We start from the raw sequence: 17,744 nt of genomic DNA, 5'->3' as shown, positions 1-17,744 counted from the left end.
AACTTCACCTGGAATTAGCACATGGAAGTCCTCTTTCTTACTAGTCCTTCAAAAGAATGTCCTAAGCTTTTTCATATTTCTTCAACAAGATCACCCTATACCAATATTTCTTACAGTGTCATTACAATTTACTTTTCTTTTTTTTCCTAGGGACAAAGTATTAGATGACGTTCGCCGCTTAATCCAGCCGGGTGATGTGATAGGCAGAATTGTTTTTGATTTAGATGAGCCCAGGTGGGTAACTTAAATTGAGTACTGTAACCAGGGGCACTGTCAGTGCTGGATTATATAGCGAGCTCAATTTGCTTGTTCAGCTCTGATAAAAGTATAGAAGAAAAAACCTAGGAGGTAAAGGGCCAACAGGAAAAACATACCAGAGGAGTAGATTCCTTGTATGTGGCTCTCAGGAAAGGATTTATTGTGGAAGTCACTGGAGCAAGACAGCCTTAAAGCTTTTTAGACAGAACAAGAAAATCTATACATCAGAGGGGACTGTATGGTGTCCCTGGATATGTCTGCCTTGCGTGTAGTGATTTGGACCAGAAGCATGCAGGCTGATGCTGGGAATTGTACCTATGAGTCCAGGTGCAGTCTCTCCACACCCTGAAGCAGCATTTCCCAATGAGAGTGCACTGCAGTGTCTGTACAGCCAATGTCATGGGCTGTAGGTGTACCCTGAAAGGTGTGGCACTTACAAAAGGCTTCTGAAAACAAACATCCACCCTTGTGAACTGTTTTAAGTGCTCAACTATGGCCAGCAATTATGGTCTTCAAGAAGATGTAGCACAGGGCAGTTGAGAGGGTCCCAAATAGGAAGAAATTGCATTCAAAGGAAGGATGAGTGACTCAGAGAACATTCTTTAGAAGAAAAAAAGGTGGAGGACAGTTTGAGGTAGCAGAAAGTTGTGAAGTTGTTCAAGATGAATTTAAGGGTTTCTAAGCTTTAGGAGAAGGAAACTATAGATGAGGGAAGAGTAAATGTATAGTAATTGTATAAAGCTGCCTTGTGCAATTAAAAAACTAATGGGAATAATTCAGTGGGGAAAGTAACTGGAATAAAGAAAGTAAATATGAACTGGGACAAAAGGGAGTATTGGGAAAGGAAAAGATGTGATTTAGAATCACTAAGCAAGCGTAGAGAAGAATGTTGCATTGGATAGGAAGATTATGGATTTGCTCACTTCTTGCTACTTCTCAGGGTCTTGCTTATAAAAAAAAAATTATAAAACCTTATTTTAGTGTACAAAAGGTGCTGAGGAAGGCTTGTCTTTGAAGAAACCTGCTATAGGTATCCTTGCTTTGATTTCCTGCAGTCACTCAAGCCCAGGTGCCCCAGGCTGTCTGACATTCTTCTCCAAGTTTGAATCGGGAAACCTTCGCAAAGCCATCCAAGTGCGTGAGTAAGTATGCCTGCAGCGGCTGTGTCCCAACCTGCCTTTCCGCTCTGACCACGGTGTGAAATGGTGGAGTTCTCCTGGGTTTGGAGAGGGTTGGCCAGGGAAGCAGGTTATACGACACAGAAGTTATCATGCCTTCCAACACCTGGATGTCATGAAAGTAACAGGAGTGAGAAAACATGACTAAAATAGTGTGAGTATTTAATGGTGTGTTTGGGCACGACTAGTTTGATGGTGTTCTTTGGCTCTCAAAGGATATTAATGAATTTGATTGTATAGCCTGATTTCCTCAGCAGGCTCAGTGGCAGACTGGTGGGGTGTTCATGGCCACCATTTTTTCTGGTCTTCCTTTACAGGTTTGAGTATGACTTAATTATAAACGCAGATGTGAACAGCAACCAGCATCACCAGTGGTTCTACTTTGAAGTCCGTGACATGAAATTAGCAGTTCCCTATCGCTTCAACATTATCAACTGTGAGAAGTTTAATAGCCAATTTAATTATGGTATGAGTCTTTGGGGAATTGGGGTAGTCTTCTGTTCACAAGAATATCTTTTTAATGCTGTAAAGGCTTCAAACTTTCCATGTCTGTAAGTATAAGGGAGACTGTAAGTTTAATCTTATCTGCCCTGAAATCCACTGAAAGAGTTACTTTAGATTTGTCAAAGGACCTTTCTCTATCCTCAGGAGGACCGAGGAGTAAGCTGAATATTGAGACCTGGGAGAGGATTTGTAGGGGAAAAAAAGTCATTGTTCTGTGTTTAGAGACCAGAACTGAGGAAGAATGGCACTGGGGTTGAGAGAGGGGAAAAAAGATGATCTGTTGGAATTGAATGAGCAGCATAGGAATGGAAAGTGCTTCTAAGATTTAAATAAATGTAGATAATCCTCAAACAAATATTCATGATTCTTTGGGCTTATCCAGAAAGACATCTCTGCCTTCAGACCTGCCGAGACTTCTGCTGATATTAATGATTAAAAAAAATTCTGTTCCTTGCTGTCTTTGAGTTCCTGTCATAGTCTGTGCTTCAGGAGGAAGGTGGCATAGCTCAGAAATAGGCAGGGCAAATCCCAGCTTTCAATGCCCATTTTAGAAGAGAAATTATTTCTTCTGCATGGAGACTGTGGGTTGAATTCTTAGTTGGCATAGGCTTGGTTTTTTTATTTGTTTCCATGGAGCTGTGTTAATTTACACCAGCTTGAGACCTGACTCAGAATGTTTAATAAGCCCCTAATATCAGACTTTGCATTCCTCTGAAGCCCTGTGGATACAGCCTTCAACATAGCCAGGAGAACTCTCTCAGGATCAATGTACCTAAAACAAATAGCACTAGGAGCTGGAATGGCTTGTCACTTGTATTTGTGAAACTGGCTGAATGAGTGGCATAATGAATTATATGGCATTCGCTCTTTAACCCAAAGGCTGGAGTTCAAGTATTCATATAGATCCCAAATGAGAATGATTTTTTTTTTTTTTTTTTTTTTTTTTCATCATTCTGCTTCCCTGAATTACCAAACAATTCAGTGTGCTGTGTCTGGTAGCAGCCTGAAAATGAAATATGTTGAGGTCCCACTTTAAACCCCAATACAACCTCTGATACAGCCACCGGTAGCTTCATAGCTAGAGATTCTGGCTATTATTGGTGGAAGGTTGCTTATTATCCTCTAGTCTGGCTGTTGTCAGCATTTATAATCTCATTTTGTGCACCTGAAATTGTACATGACTCACATGTTCAAGCGTGCAATGAAAAATATATTTGGAAGAAAAACATGAAAATACTATCCACTGTAAGGAGGGAGGCTAAGCCATAGCTTGCTTTTGTATGGCTTGTACGTGGGATTGGCTGTTAAAGCAATTCTTCCATGGGTTACTTCTGCTGCTCTGAGGACAGTGAAGCTCTAGCTTATCTGGCTTGGCTGTGTGAACCTCACTACCCCTTCCAGCACATGCATAAAATTTACACAGACTGTTGGTAAGAGATGTTGTTTATTCAGTACATTCCCTCTGCACTTTTCTGAGCTAATGCTCATGCTATAATACTAAAAGCTTCCAGTTGTGATCTAGTGCCAAAGTGCCATGGGTGGCGATACTTTACAGCTCCTGGTTACTGATCTGTTTTGATTTTTCCGTTCCTTTTTGCTCTTGGTTAGATGGCACTATGTAACTTTCAAATCAGCAAAAAGGTTATTTAATGAACTAGTTGTGACCAGGAGCAGAGCAAGTCAGGAGGTGCAGCCTCCACCTCTCTCCTTCCCCCTTTTCCACTAGCTTACTCTACCATGGGAAATAATGGGATTTTGTCAGAAGCCTGATTTGCATTTGTGTTTTCATAGGGAAAGTGGAAAGGAAAACCTGATTTATTTATTTATTTGTTTGTTTTAATTAAATCGAGATGGTAGATGAGTATCATCCATTGCTTTGAGGCAGTTTGGTGTGTGTGTGTCCTTCAGACTCACAGAGGAAGGGCAGAAGCTGGCATTTGGGATGCTGAGAGCACTGCAGACCCTGAGCCTCGCACCCCTTGTCTGATGAACAAGGCAGGCCTGTGTCTCTCAAAACTCACTGTGGCCCGTGTCCTGGAACCAAACACAGAATTGCTTCATGTATGTGGCTCAGGGTGCTGGTTCAGGAAACAGCAGTATAGAGGTTACTCCTAGCTGTAGGCTAGTTACTGCTACCCCACACCACAGCCAAAGGTGAGATTGAAAGGCATTTCTGCTGGTACGCTTACCAGCTCTTAAAGTGCTGGAGAGTTTAACAGGGACACCCAAAGGACAAAGGAAACTGAGTAGCTGCTTATGGAAATATGTCATCAGTATTAATGATTTTCAAGCATCACCTCCTCCCAGCACAAGAACAGCCAAGAGAAAGCTCAGGGGGCAACTTATCGACATGCATAAATACTTGAAAGGGAATTTTTCCCTTGCTTAAATATGCTTTCACAGAAGTGCTGCCAGAATCATTGCTGGGCTCAGCTGTGGCTGTGCTGGGTCCACTGGAGCTGGCTGGCAACACCCTGGGGCAGAGGCCACCCCTGCAGCCCCCAGCTGCCAGCACCTCACCACGGACACCCTGTGCAGAGAGCTTCGCTGGTGAGGGCAGGATCCTTACTATACCTGTAAAAGAGCAGGCAGGTGTGTAGAGCAAAGGAATTTGATGCAAAACCTGCCTGCAGATGGGCTGGCTTCATGGAGCTGTGAGTAATGGATATGCAGCTCGGATCAGAGAAAGGTTCGTACCTCAGGGCATGAGATGGTAATATTTTGGAGGTCAGGAAGAAGTCATCTTCTGGTATAACACAGTACAAAGATGGATGCTATCATTATCAGCATTTATGACACATAGGTATTGTTTAGGTCTAAGGGCAAGTTTAAAACCTTCTAGTTTTGCTTGCTGCTTTCTGAAGGTACAGTACTGGATGCTCTGCAGATCTCTAGTGCTGTGGTAGGATCAAGGTTTCAATAATGGTGCAGCCAAGCATAAAATATTGGAATAACCAAATTACTGATCTTGTAGATACCTTGATTCCTATTCTTTTCTCTCCCTTCCTCTGTTTGTAAACAGAGCAGCTTGAAGTCCTCCTTTGCAAAGGCCCGTAGGTGCGTTTCTTCTGGAGGTGCTTTTTGTACAGACATGGCTATATCAGAACAAAGCATGGGGCTTTGGGAGACGTGTTTACTTTGCATAAACTATCTGCAGAGAGAGCACACACAAAATAATGATGCTTCTTGTTTAGCCTTTTCATCCCCACCCCTGTCTTTTCCAGCCAGGCAAGTCATGTCACTTGAACTGTCTTGTTTTATGTAGGCATGCAGCTGGTCATGTATTCAGTGAAGGAAGCTCTCCAGGGCAGGCCTTGCTGGCTTCGGGCAGGCCATGATAGCTGCTACTACAAGTAAGTGCATTTTTGGTGAATTATTTGTGGCTTCCTTTCCCCTCTGTTCCCCTGCTGTTAACTGTATTGCTGCTGTTAACCTTTGACCACTGGTGTCACTTGTTTCAAATATCTCTAAATTGGTGTTAGTTCAATGTGTTATGTGCTTCCACCTTCAGAAAACAGCTACAGGTGAGGTACCTATATTAGATGCCTGGGGAGAAACAGGGCATGTGCAGAATTCACTTCCCCAGAAGGAAGGAGGAGGAAAAGGAATGGGGAGTGCTCAAACCTTGCCAATGCAGCCAGGAATACAAGGAAGCTTAACCCACAAAGGTAGTGTAGTTGGCTTTTTCCCCTGTCCGGGAAGAAATGAGCTGGATGGGATCATTGTTTTTCTTTTGCATACACTGACTTTTGTAAAAGACATAGGACCTGAGGAGCTAAAGAAAGGGTTAGCATATACGTAGGGGTGTTTGGGCATGTGTGCATATGCATACACACTATATACACCTATATAAATATATATGTAGAAATAGACAATATACAAATACACATTTATTTATTTGTTTGTGAATCTCTCTCTATACCTTAGTATTGTCATGAGCTTCCCTTCACTGCAAAGCTGAAACTCAAATCCTAGAAGGCAAACTGCTCTGTAGATCATGCTTATTGGCACCATAGAGACCTTGTCCTCATAGCAGAAACAGTAGTGATTAGCCTTACTCAATGCCCTATGGGAACTTTTGTCTTTCTACTGGGGCCAGGCAACTGTGGTGTAAATGGAGTTCTGACAAGCCTGCTGCTGATATTTATGCAAGTTCCCTGTTTCAGGCTGTTTCTGCAGTGTCAGAGCCTCAGAAGAAAAACACTAGATCAGTCTCATCTTTAACTTGTATCTGAGCTGGAGCTTGACTCACATGAGAAACATTCTCACCTGGGTATCTCATTTCCATGCAGAAAACTGATCCCTGATTCATTCTGATTATTACAGTCAAAGGAGACAACCAGGGAACTTGGGGTTTCAGTAGGTTGAATTGAACCCTATTTTATTTTCTCAAGGCTTCCAAAAAGTTATCCACAACATTTATTAATTTTAAAGATGACGATTGAAAGGGTTTTCAGCACTAGGATAACTGGTATGTTTTGGATTAGAAAATCTGTGCAGAGTTGAAGACTGAGGGACAGAATAGAACAAGTAGGAAAATTACAGGTATGAGTAAATGTATTTGGTTGAGTGTCTGTGAGTGGGATGTCTGGGAATGATGTAGCCTAGGGTGGTGCAAGTGGGAAGTGGAGCCCTGCACTGGAAAGAAGAGGTCACATGTTGAGGATGAAGTGGTAGAGCATTATGGGTGAAGTTCACATACTTTGTAATCAAATACTGCGGCATTTGGTGTTAATTAACTATTCTATCCTGGCCTTACCTGTCATGATTTGAAAGCTGGGCTGAGAATGCCTGAGTGACAAGTTTTCTCTTTTTTTTTTTTTTTTTTTTCTTGTTCTTCTAATTATTTTTTCTGTCATGATTCCTGTTCACCAGTTTGCATTACCAAAATACCTCGGTGTCTCAAGACTCTATAGGTACTGCATTAGGCACTGTATAAACAAAGCAAAAGTCTGGTCCTTGCCCCTAATACCTTGCAGTTGAAGCACAGGGCTTGGGCTACCCAATGACTGCAGACAGGCAGGGAAATACAAGAAAACAGAAAGGTGTTAACACAATTACAAACAATGTTAATCATCTGGCATGGTAAGCAGTGCTCTCAGGACAGAGCTGGACTTTTCTGATGTTCTAAATGGTAGTCCTTCCTTCATGAACTCATGTGATGAGGCTGATTTTAGAAACTGATGTGAAATAATGGGCTTTCTCTTTGTAAGAAATTGTATTTGTATTGTAGTTCATAATTTCGCTGTTAGGTTCAGAGGTGGCTATGTTCACAAGTGGATTTGATGAGACAATAAACCCAAACAATGACAGTGGGCTGCCTTCCAGAAGTAGTAGAGCCTCAAACTTGTGTTGACACAAAAAAAATTCCAAGTCGTTCCAAATCTCGTTGTAATCTCTTGTCTGTCTTTTTTTTTTTTGGGGGGTGGAGTTGGGCTGAAGGCTCAGATTATCCTCTCTCAACCCAGCATCCTGTCTGTAGCAATTTGAGTAGCTATTTTATTTTGTTCCAAGTGCTCTTCACTAACCTTTATTCACCTAACCTTTTCTACCTTAAGAGCTAACGTACTGTGGTGCAGTGGCTTCCCTTTGCATGCCTGTAACCTCTGGCTTCTGTGAGTATGGCCTTCTGGTTGGGCAAACTTTACGTGCTGATTACCACACCAGTGGCTTCTTATGTCATTAACAAGGCAGTTATTGTGCAGTGATTAAACAGCAGCTGACTTCCGAGATTAAGCTGTGATTGTACAATTAAGCTTGTAATCAGATTCTTGTTCAGAATATGTGAGAGAATGGAGTTTTATTGATTTGGAATATTCTGTGTTTTCTAACTGTACATTGAGTTATATGTCAACATATTCATCTAGGATAACTACTTGTTGTCTGTCTCATTTACTGTTTACTCCAGGTTTTCACATGCTTTTGTATGTACAAGAATGAGCATACGCACACATATACGCACTTCCATCTCTGCTGAAAGTCTGATCTTTTTGTCTCAGTGATTATAAAAGTGATTCCCAGTCATGAGAAGTTGTAGGTGGGAGGGAATATGAAGAAAATATGTTTGGGGTTGCTCAGGCTTTGGCTCAGAATAAGAGGAGGTGGGATTGCTATAGTGATATCATGCTGCCTCTCTGCTGGGGAAAGACCTCACTGCATTTCCATTCACCCTCGTCACAGGTATCCTGGGGTGGGACTGGCACATTTTGAAGGGAACCTCATCTAATTACTTTTACCAGGAGTTAATCATAAATATGGGAAAAGAGTGATATACTTACAAAAATAAGGAGGAACACAAAGATGCCCTTAATTGCTTTTGCAGCAGGGCTCTTATTGAGAGCAACTTCTGAGCTGAAGGACAGTGGGAGGAAAGGCACATTCGCAAGACGTCTGGGTGATGCACGTTGGCTGATCTTTGCTGACATTCATCTTCACTGAAGATGGGATGGTTCACTCATAAAGATAAATGTTGTGGCACAGGTCTGTCATCGCGTACCTTTCCCATATGTCTCACAAGACTTTTTATACTACGGAGAATATTAGCAGTGCTCTTGTCAAAAGGAAGCTGAGTGACACTTCTGCTCTATTTTATTGCCTCTCTGTGAAGTGACAGGATACACCCATGATAAACAGAGTTGCAGTTACTATAAGATCATCTAATTCACTTACTGTCTTGGCAGCCTTTATGCGCTGAATAATATTCCTTTCTGGCAAAATATTTAAGGAACAATGGCAGCATGCTGAATTGGTGGCAATGTACTTAAGTCTTTGGTTTCATGGCTCATTCTAAGCATATTCTCTAACCTCCAGCTTTTTCAGACAATAGTCAGTTCACAGGTAGTAATGAGGTATATGGAGTGTTTTGTTCTCACGTCAACACTAAAGACTTGGCTGTTTGGTGATCGTAGCGCTGTCAGAACTAGGTCTTCTCTTTTCAGCATCTTTATAATCACATTAGATGAAATCGTCATCATAGCATTATCAGGCCACCTCTCAGTTCTAACGATATCTACAAGAGAGGGCTAAGACACCAGTCTCAGTCTGAGGACATCTAAAATTTACAATATGACTGAAGGTCTTAGTAGCAAGATGGCTGTGGGAATATTCTGCTTCAACTGGGATTCTGCCTGCAATCTCGACAATAGAGATGCCTTAACATGGATTTGGCCCTTGAAAAGGAGTTGTGTTGTGCATTTTCCAGTTTCCAGTGTGGCAGACCCCAAAATAACAGCCATGCCTTGTAAATTGTTAAATAATGCTTTTTTAATGGTATGAACCAGGGTGTTACTAAAGCATATTGCACTTAGCAGCCACACTTAGAGATGTAAGAAGGTCGGGGCATGTAAAACGAGGACACCAGACTCCAGGTGGTGGAAGGATTTTGAACAGAGGAAATGCATCAGCAGATTAGAAGTGATAAATAGTTTACTCTTCATTTGGACTCTGTTTTGAAATAGCCTAGAAATTTAGGATATTGGTATTCAGCCATTTTAGTCTAAGCTGTTACAGTGCCATATTCCATCACCTACTGGTGCTTTATATATATTAAATGCTGCAGACAGGAAGTCTAAAGATGAGATGACCAAGAGACATTGTTTTTGCATCATTTGGTGCTTTTGAATCTCCTGAGTTACAACCCATATCCTTTACTGACCTGCCTGTATCTTTGGCCAAGAGGCTTCACCTGTCTGTGTCTCAGTTTCCTCATCTATAAAGGATGGAAAATTAGAGTCACTTATCTGCCACCCAAAGAATGGGAATAGATAAATGGGAAGCAAGTTTTAATTAGATAATGCTTGCAAAGGTCTTTTAAGCTCAAAAAATTATCGTGCAGAGTAAGTGATAAGTAGTGTTATAATTATTATTAATTAACTTTCTATCACAGCTATGCTAGATATACACTACCTGTACATTATTTCTGAAGGAGAACAGCAAGCAAAATGATTTCACTATTACAAAGTGACTGAAAGGCATAGTAGATACAGCTTGCATGCTGATTAAAACCCCCATACTTTGGTCTCTTATTTTCTCTCCAATAATCAGTGTATTAGTTTCTAGAGAGCATGTGAGACTTTGAACATTTTTTGAAAGAGAACACAAATAAGGTAGTGAGGAGGAGATGTTGCTAGGGTCTTTTTTTCCTTCCCTCTTCCTTGCTTGTTAATTTGGGCTTCATGCTGGTATGGTAGAGTGTTGTGATGAAAACGGGGTGAGGAAGAAAAACTATCAGCCTGGTGGAGGAACAAGGAAGTGATAGAGGCATCTTGGGCTGACAGCAGTATAACGAGAGGGAGACAAAGAGGAAAAATGCTATTTTTTAGGTTTCTTTTAAAAAGATTCAGAGCTACTGCAATGTATGATGGATTGTGAGGAGACCAGATTATATGCAGTAAGAATACATGACCATTTACATTGCTTACACACAGGTGATTTTTCTTTTTAATACATGAGTGAAGAATATTGAAGCCTCACAAAGCCACCTGTAAACTTCGTGTTACTACCAGATAGTTTGCTATAGATTGAAGCAGGTGTCAAGAAGTGATTCAAAAGTCTGGAAATACCTGTTCTGGGTGGGTAGTTTGCTGGAACAGCAGAGGTGCTCAGAACAAGAATGAAATGTGCTGCTAAGCAGTGCAGTGAGTGCTGTGCATTGGTACCCTCAGGATCATGCGATGTGAGCACTGTCATGAGTAAGGACCATTGACTACCAGCATAGCATCAAGGTCAGAGGTGTCTGGTGCTGCTAAACCTCTTGGTTAAGTGGCCATTTTAGACAGGAGACATTTTTAGCTGCAGAATTACAGACTATAGAGGGAGAAGCCTTTACTGGATCATTAGGGACAGGTGGGAGTAATGTGTATGTAAGATATTTAAGCAGTATCTGCCTGCAAAGACCTGCTGCATCCCACACCTCTAATTACATATATGAATTTGGAGGGGAGGACTCAGAAGAAGTCAGCACCTTGTGGCAGTTCTTTATGAATAAGATCATCTAACCTTCCAAGTGATGCTGAATATAATAGAGGCTATGGAGGTGAGTACTTTCCTTATGCACTAGACGAGAAATGGTTCTTAATTATCCTTCACTGTCAAAATTAACAGGAACTAGATTAAATGGTCATTGTTCTGACTTAAACAAACAAACATACAGACTCAAATCCTGGATCCACTGAAAAACATATAATAGCTAAGTAGATGTTTCTATATTTGTGGGTTCATTGCATTTTTTTTTCTCTGAGTCTCTTTGTCCAATATTAAGGTGGTTTATTTGCAAAAGAAATGTTGGGGTGAAGGGTTCAGCTGAGAATAAAATCATAGGCTTTTCAGTTTGCCACTGTGACTCTGTGTTCCTGTACTATCTATTGATCCAGTCAGTATCACTCACCCCACGTGTTCCTAACTATTAAATTCAGGTGAAAACCCAGCAGCATTGTATTGTGTCTTCCTTATGAAAAAGAGCTGGTTATTTTGGAGAATTTGACAAGAATAATTATCTTTTTCTCTCCACCCCTTTGAATAAAAATGAACAGCAGCAAAATAAACTAGCATTGTAAATTTCAGGAGCTGAAATTGCATCTTTTGGTTGCCTCTTCTATTTTGCATTTTAATGCAACATTGATGATAACATTTGTCAAAGAAACCTCACAGTCCTTCAGAATCAGAAGGTTTGGCAACAGCATAATTGGTGCAATGTGGGAAAAATATTGTTTGAAATGTACTTATGGATGCGATTTGCTGTGAGGCTTCTCCCTAAAGTGCATGAATTGTCTCTTCATCTCTGCTGAAAGAAAACTTTCTTACTCAGCCTAAAATAATCTCTTTATCAGAGTAAGTCTCCTGTAAGAGATCTGGTCTTGGAACTAGATTGAGAAGCTCACTTAAAGATTTTGTAGTTTTAATGAAGGGAGCGTGAAGGGCCTGAGTGCACTAGTAGATCTTGATGACCCTGACTAGCCTCACTCAGGGCCTCCACCCGCACCCTCTGCTCATGGGTTCAGGAGCTCTAGTTGAGCTCTGTCCTGGCTGCTCAGTCCCTGTCTGAGCAGCCAGGAGGTTCTGAGCTGAGGTTCCACCTCAGTCACTGCTGTCCCTCTGCTTTGCGGTCAACTCCGGTGATCTGTATCCTGACTCATGGGCTGACCTCCTGGCTTGACCCAGACCTGCCTCATCACCACAAACTTGTCTGATGATCCGGTTGTGTGGTTGAACCTGTGGCGGAACCCATCTGCCATCCTTAGGCATGCCCTGCTCAGGTACTGTGGGAGGGGACCCTGGCTGGCGAGGTCCCTGCCCCGCTGGCTTCCGTATCAAGCTCAGCTCCCCATCTTTTAGGGAGCAACTGGTCCTCACTGCTCCCTGACAGGGAGAGGCCCAAGTCTTCAAAAAGGAGGGATCCAAAAGGAGGATTTTTTGGGTAGCTCACAACCTGCAAATCTGTATGAGGTTGCTTTTCCTCTGTGTGCAGTCTCTATGCAAACCTTGCCTCCTCCTCTTCCTACTCAGCAAAGAGCCTTTGATGATATTTGAAATATTTTTATGTATTCCTATTTATTTATTTTTCTTCTAATTCCTGGAATATCCCTTTTCTTCCTCTGGTGGAACTGAATGGTTGGTTTGGTAGGGTATTCATATTTTCTAAATCTCCAGGCGTTCACAGAATATTTTCACGTGGCATTGTTCAGGGCTGTGAATAGGTACCTGCATCTCTGAGCAAGACAATTTGGATTTTGGAAGCAATACAGTAGTGTTAGCTGAATGCATTAGTTTAAATATCTCTGGATTGTGCTGTATGAACTAGTATTAGCTGGCTGCTTTCTTATTTGTACCTTCACAAAATGAAACAAGCTGTAATTTTCCTACGAGAGTGCTCCCATCCATCAACAGCATGTGACTGCCTGCACCCAGAACTGCCATGTGCAGCTCTGCCCCTTAACTCTCTGCTGGTCTTTGCATACTGCGTGAATCCTAAGACACCCTTGAATCTGGTGTACCACCTTGGTCAGTGGTACTTACCATCGTGATCCTGTTTGCATCTCTGTCTAGTGGAGTCATGGTTTCTCTAACCTTTCTTCTGTCATATAGCCTGTAGGCGCATTGCTGTGTTACTGGGTGTTGTTTAGCACTGTGTTATATTTTTGTACCTGTTCATTGGTGGGATTGGATTGATTGTACTTGCATGGGGCCTTCACAGTCTTGGTACAATGACTGGTTGAGTTTGGAGCCCATCTATATCATAAGATGAAAGCTCATGCAGGGTGGATGCTTCTCTGAATGCTTAGTTCTCTCATGGCTGCTCCAAATGTGCATCTAGAAGTGAAAACCATCTGCTTCCTCTCCCTTTCTCTTCTTCCAGAAACCACTACCGCTGCAGTGCAGCTGCAGAAGAAGGTGTGAGAGGAAAATTCTACTACACGCTCACCTTCAGCATCAAGTTCCCTCATAAAGATGATGTCTGCTACCTGGCCTACCATTACCCCTATACCTACTCTACAATGATGGTAATGCTGATGTATCCACCTAGATAAGCTAATAGGCCTGACAGGTTGGAGCTGCTTGGGTATGTGTAGATTTTGAGATAGCATAAAGGACTGTTTTCATAGGTAGTTAGTGGTTATGATGATGTCATTGCCTTGTTTGCAACTGCAGCCCCGAAGCCCAGAACGCTGTAGGAGAAAAGACATTTCTGTATGGGAGAAGCTGGGGTACAAACCATTAGTGCTTATACCAGTCATAACGCAAACCAAAGATGTCTCTATTTGCTTAGGGCTGCAGGATCCTCCTCCTGAAGGAGTGGGAAGCAGGGGGCTAAAGCTAATGGCAACTCAGAAGTGAAAGCTGCCTGCCCCTTCTGACAGAGGGCAACAGCTCAGCTTTCAGAGCTGCACCCCGCAGTACCACAGTGCTGGACCTCATTTGAATGCTTTGTCAGCCATTTCCTCTGTGCCAGTTGGAGTGTCAGTAGGCATTTGTGACACCCCCACCAGTGCTGTCAGTACAGAAACTGAAAGCATACAAGTCCAAGGCGTAAAATGTATTATTGAGTCATATGAAGTTTGCTTCCTGGGGAAGGATTTGTTTTCTACAGACTTTTCTGGCCAGGGGTGGATGGTAAGGGAATTTTCTGGGAAATGCATCTAATATGCTTTCTCCATGATTGATGTAGGAGAGCCCAAGGTCTGAAAGGAAGGTAGGATAAAAGAGGGGAAATGAATAGTTCTGGAAGTAGCTTTGCTTTGTTGCTAAAGATGAGAAAGATGTTACTGAAAATGAAGACACAGAGTTCCAGTAGATCAGTTCCCCTTCCTTCTTCCCTCAATTTCCATTGTCAACCCTTTTTCTTCTGGACAATAAATGCCAGTGTGGGATGGTGAAGTTTGGGCTCACTCTGTTTTTTTATAATGGGATCAGTTTGCCATTACTAGATATGAAAGACTGTGCATTCAAGGGAGACAATGTCTTCTCCCACTTACTAGCCATGCTGCTCAGCATGTCAGCATAGTTAGGCTTAGATTAATTCCCACTCAGACAACAGTCTCTTGTCAACTGCTTTGCATCCCATTATAGATGTTCAGAGAAACCGCTTCCAATATCTGAGAGAGGGCCAGTCAAGCCTTCACAGTCCAAAATATGCCTGCCAGCTCACTTCTCATTAGGCTTATGGGTACTAGTTACTTCTCAAAATTACTGAGGAAAAGAGTACTCTCCAGTAGCGGGGTTTGACCTATAGCCCTGAAGGCATGTATATACCACAATCTGCAGGGGAAAAGACAAATACAATACTGAAGAATTAGGTGGACTTATTCACCACCATACTTATTACTGAAATGCAGTGACTGATCATTATTTTACTGTTATTGATTTCTATCTTCTACTGGTACAAAAGCAAGAGAGGCTTGGAGAGTTTGTATGTTCTGGGAATCCCTGAATATCTTACCCGCTCCTGAATGAATACAATAGAGATGAAAAAGATGTTATTCCTAGACTTGCAGGGCCGAGTCTTGAAGAATTTCACTCCCTCTTCAAATAAAATGTTCATTGAAGTTAAAGGGAATTTTGCCCCAGGAAAAGTTTAAATGAACTCAGACTCAGTAAGGACCATAAAGTTTGGTAAATGGGAATTATGGATGGAAAAGATTGATAGATTCTCACATCCAACTCTTTGCCAAAGCAAAATTGTTGCCTCTAATAATTCTAAAAGGCTTCTTTGCTTGGACTAACTTAAAATGTCGAGTGATGCAATTTACACATTTCCATATTACTTTAATTTTCACAGTAAATAGACTAAATGAGCTTTGTGCACCAGTAGATTTCATCCTAAAGCATTTTTTCCACTGGTGAAGTATGTTGGTTTTACATATCAGTAATAAATTAAAAGTGATTATGAACCCAAGGGTTCAATTAAATACTTAGTGCTTTGGGGAAGAAGATAAACTTGTGTATGGAGTTACTAATTTGAAAATGTTTTTAAATATCATATATATTTAATGGTTACAGGCATATTTACATCAAATACACATTGTAGAATCCTATCTGAACTGGATGCACTCTGCAGTTCATTACTTTTTGTCCATCAGCAATTACATTTATTTTATGAAGAGTAATTTATCTATTTTTATACCACAGTGTTAATTGTTTGGATATCTAGCTGAAATCTCTGTGGCAGCTATACCCAATTAAGTTTCACTGGGTACCACGAACATAAGTAAATGGTTATATTGAATTCTCTGTATCTATGTGAGATTGTTAGATGCGTCTAATAATTGAATTTACTTTATAGAGCAGTATGTTAATTGTTTTATGACATAGATTACTGTAAATTTCAGTCCTATGTTTGCATTCAAATACAATACTGGGATACTGGATACTGGGAAAGCAGTTTGAAAGACTCCAAGGTTTGAGGAACAGGAATGTCATGTCCCATAAACATTCATTAAAATTTAGCCCTGACTTGTAAAGACAAAAAGTTGCCATGTAAATGTTTTTGAGTGAATTGGTGTGTTTTAGTTAAATTACTGTTAGGACAAGTGTGCATACTGTACTATACCTATTTCTACCACTCCAGAGGCAACTGGTGTTCCACAACACTTAGCAACACCCTGTGATAGGATTACTTACACTAATCTTGCCACTTGCAATTACAATGTAAACAGAGAGAACTACACGTCATCTGGTGTGTGGGTGACAAGTGGCTATGTGTCTAATGAGGCGATAAGAATTTGTTCCAAAAAGTCATTTTTTTTTTAAGCTGCCAATTCTTTTTCTCAAATTTCTCAAAAAGCTGTTGGACTTAAGAATTGTTTAAAACTGACATAAACTTTGCAGGAGGGGGGAAAAAAAATCTCCTTTTTAAACGAATTCTTGGAAGGATGCTCTTAAAATTTCCCACTACTGATTGTACAAAGTGTTGTTTTGATATAAACTTTTTGACTGCCTCTGGTGTGGAGTTGGTCCTGAGTTTCACTGGCATGTGCTTGACAGCTAACCAGTCAGTTCTATAAACGCCCCAAAATTATGAGATATCTCACTTTTCTACACAGTCCCTATTAAAATATAAGGAGTAGGCAGTTCTCTTCTGGACTTCATGTATGCATAGAAATTCCTTTACACTAATAAGAACAGCACCTAGGAACTGTTCAGGTAAAATGATAGAATCAGGATAGTTTGGGTTGGAAGGGACCTTTAAAGGTCATCAAGTCCAACGCCCTTGAAATGAGCAGGGACATCTTCAACTAGATCATGAAATAAGAGTAGATAGTCCTGTGCAGCTTCAGTGAACTGGAATGTATTTTGAATGGCTTGTGCATATTTGTGGGATGTAAAAGGTGATGGTATTAACTGGCAGAAGAGAGAAGTTAGCAAGAGGTGAAATTAGTACCAATAATAACACACAGCTAGTGGAATAAAATCAGATTTTATAGACCGTGAACTTATTTATAAATCTGCTTCCTTGCTTCTTTCTCAGTCCCATCTTGATATCTTGGAACAAAATAGGAACCCCAAGAAGGTTTACTGGAGGCAGCAGACACTCTGCCAGACGCTAGGAGGAAATCTATGCCCATTGCTCACTATCACCGCCATGCCAGAATCTAAAAAAAGAGACGACTTGGAGCAATTCTGTAAGTAGCCAAATGAAGCGTTAAAAAAGATGCTGGTCAGTTGCAGTCATGTCAGCAGTGGCAATGACAACCTGTTTTGTGAATATGTTGATTTCCTTGCCTTTCTCATTTTGGAAAATAAATCTAAACATGGGGAATAGCCAATTACAATGCTTTTTTAAAATTACAGATTAACACGGAGGACAGACACCATTTTTTACTTCAAACTTTTCTTTAATGATCTGAAACAATTACAAAGTTCAATACCAAATATCTCCAACAGCAAGAAATTGTGTTCAAGTAACCAATTCAACAAGAAATTTGATTTTTTTGGTGTTTATGTTCCATATCGAAATGATTTATGTATTCTGAGGTCTTAAAAAAAAAAAAAAAAAAATCACTCTTTCCCAGCTGTGGACAGCAATTGAAGTGTTCTGGTGAAATTCCAGCTCCTCCGATGTGCCCGGTACATCCAACTGGACACAATATAGCTCCTTGCATTCTGTCTGAGTTCTAACTGATGGTGTGCTACCTAATGGTAAATATTGTAACAACTGCCATGTTATATCTAGAGGTGGTTATTTTTCAGTGTGAGAGTCAAAGATTTAGACCTGTAGTGGCCTTGATTAACAAGATTAAGATATGCAAGTTTCTGTAATCAACAGCAAGTGATAAGATTCTGGTTAGCATCACGTGGGGTTAGCTTTGA

At 41.0% G+C, this 17,744-nt stretch overlaps 1 protein-coding gene across 2 annotated transcripts in view; it reads left to right on the top strand.

Annotated features, from left to right (window-relative positions):
- The window catches only part of AGBL1 (AGBL carboxypeptidase 1), a 304,599-nt gene that overhangs the window by 74,315 nt on the left and 212,540 nt on the right, over window positions 1-17,744 (top strand). For both annotated transcript variants that reach the window (XM_030015924.2, XM_030015923.2), the window contains exons 12-17: window positions 151-234; window positions 1,314-1,400; window positions 1,754-1,902; window positions 5,206-5,293; window positions 13,294-13,438; window positions 16,903-17,056. In XM_030015924.2, the coding sequence (XP_029871784.1) occupies window positions 151-234; window positions 1,314-1,400; window positions 1,754-1,902; window positions 5,206-5,293; window positions 13,294-13,438; window positions 16,903-17,056 (707 nt within the window). The remainder of the gene's footprint in view (window positions 1-150; window positions 235-1,313; window positions 1,401-1,753; window positions 1,903-5,205; window positions 5,294-13,293; window positions 13,439-16,902; window positions 17,057-17,744) is intronic.

The sequence above is a fragment of the Aquila chrysaetos genome, chromosome 5 (assembly GCF_900496995.4).
Source record: "Aquila chrysaetos chrysaetos chromosome 5, bAquChr1.4, whole genome shotgun sequence".
In the NCBI taxonomy this organism is placed as follows: Eukaryota; Metazoa; Chordata; class Aves; order Accipitriformes; family Accipitridae; genus Aquila; species Aquila chrysaetos.
The sequence above is the reverse complement of the archived record's forward strand: the minus strand, read 5'-3'. Positions and strand labels throughout refer to the sequence as shown.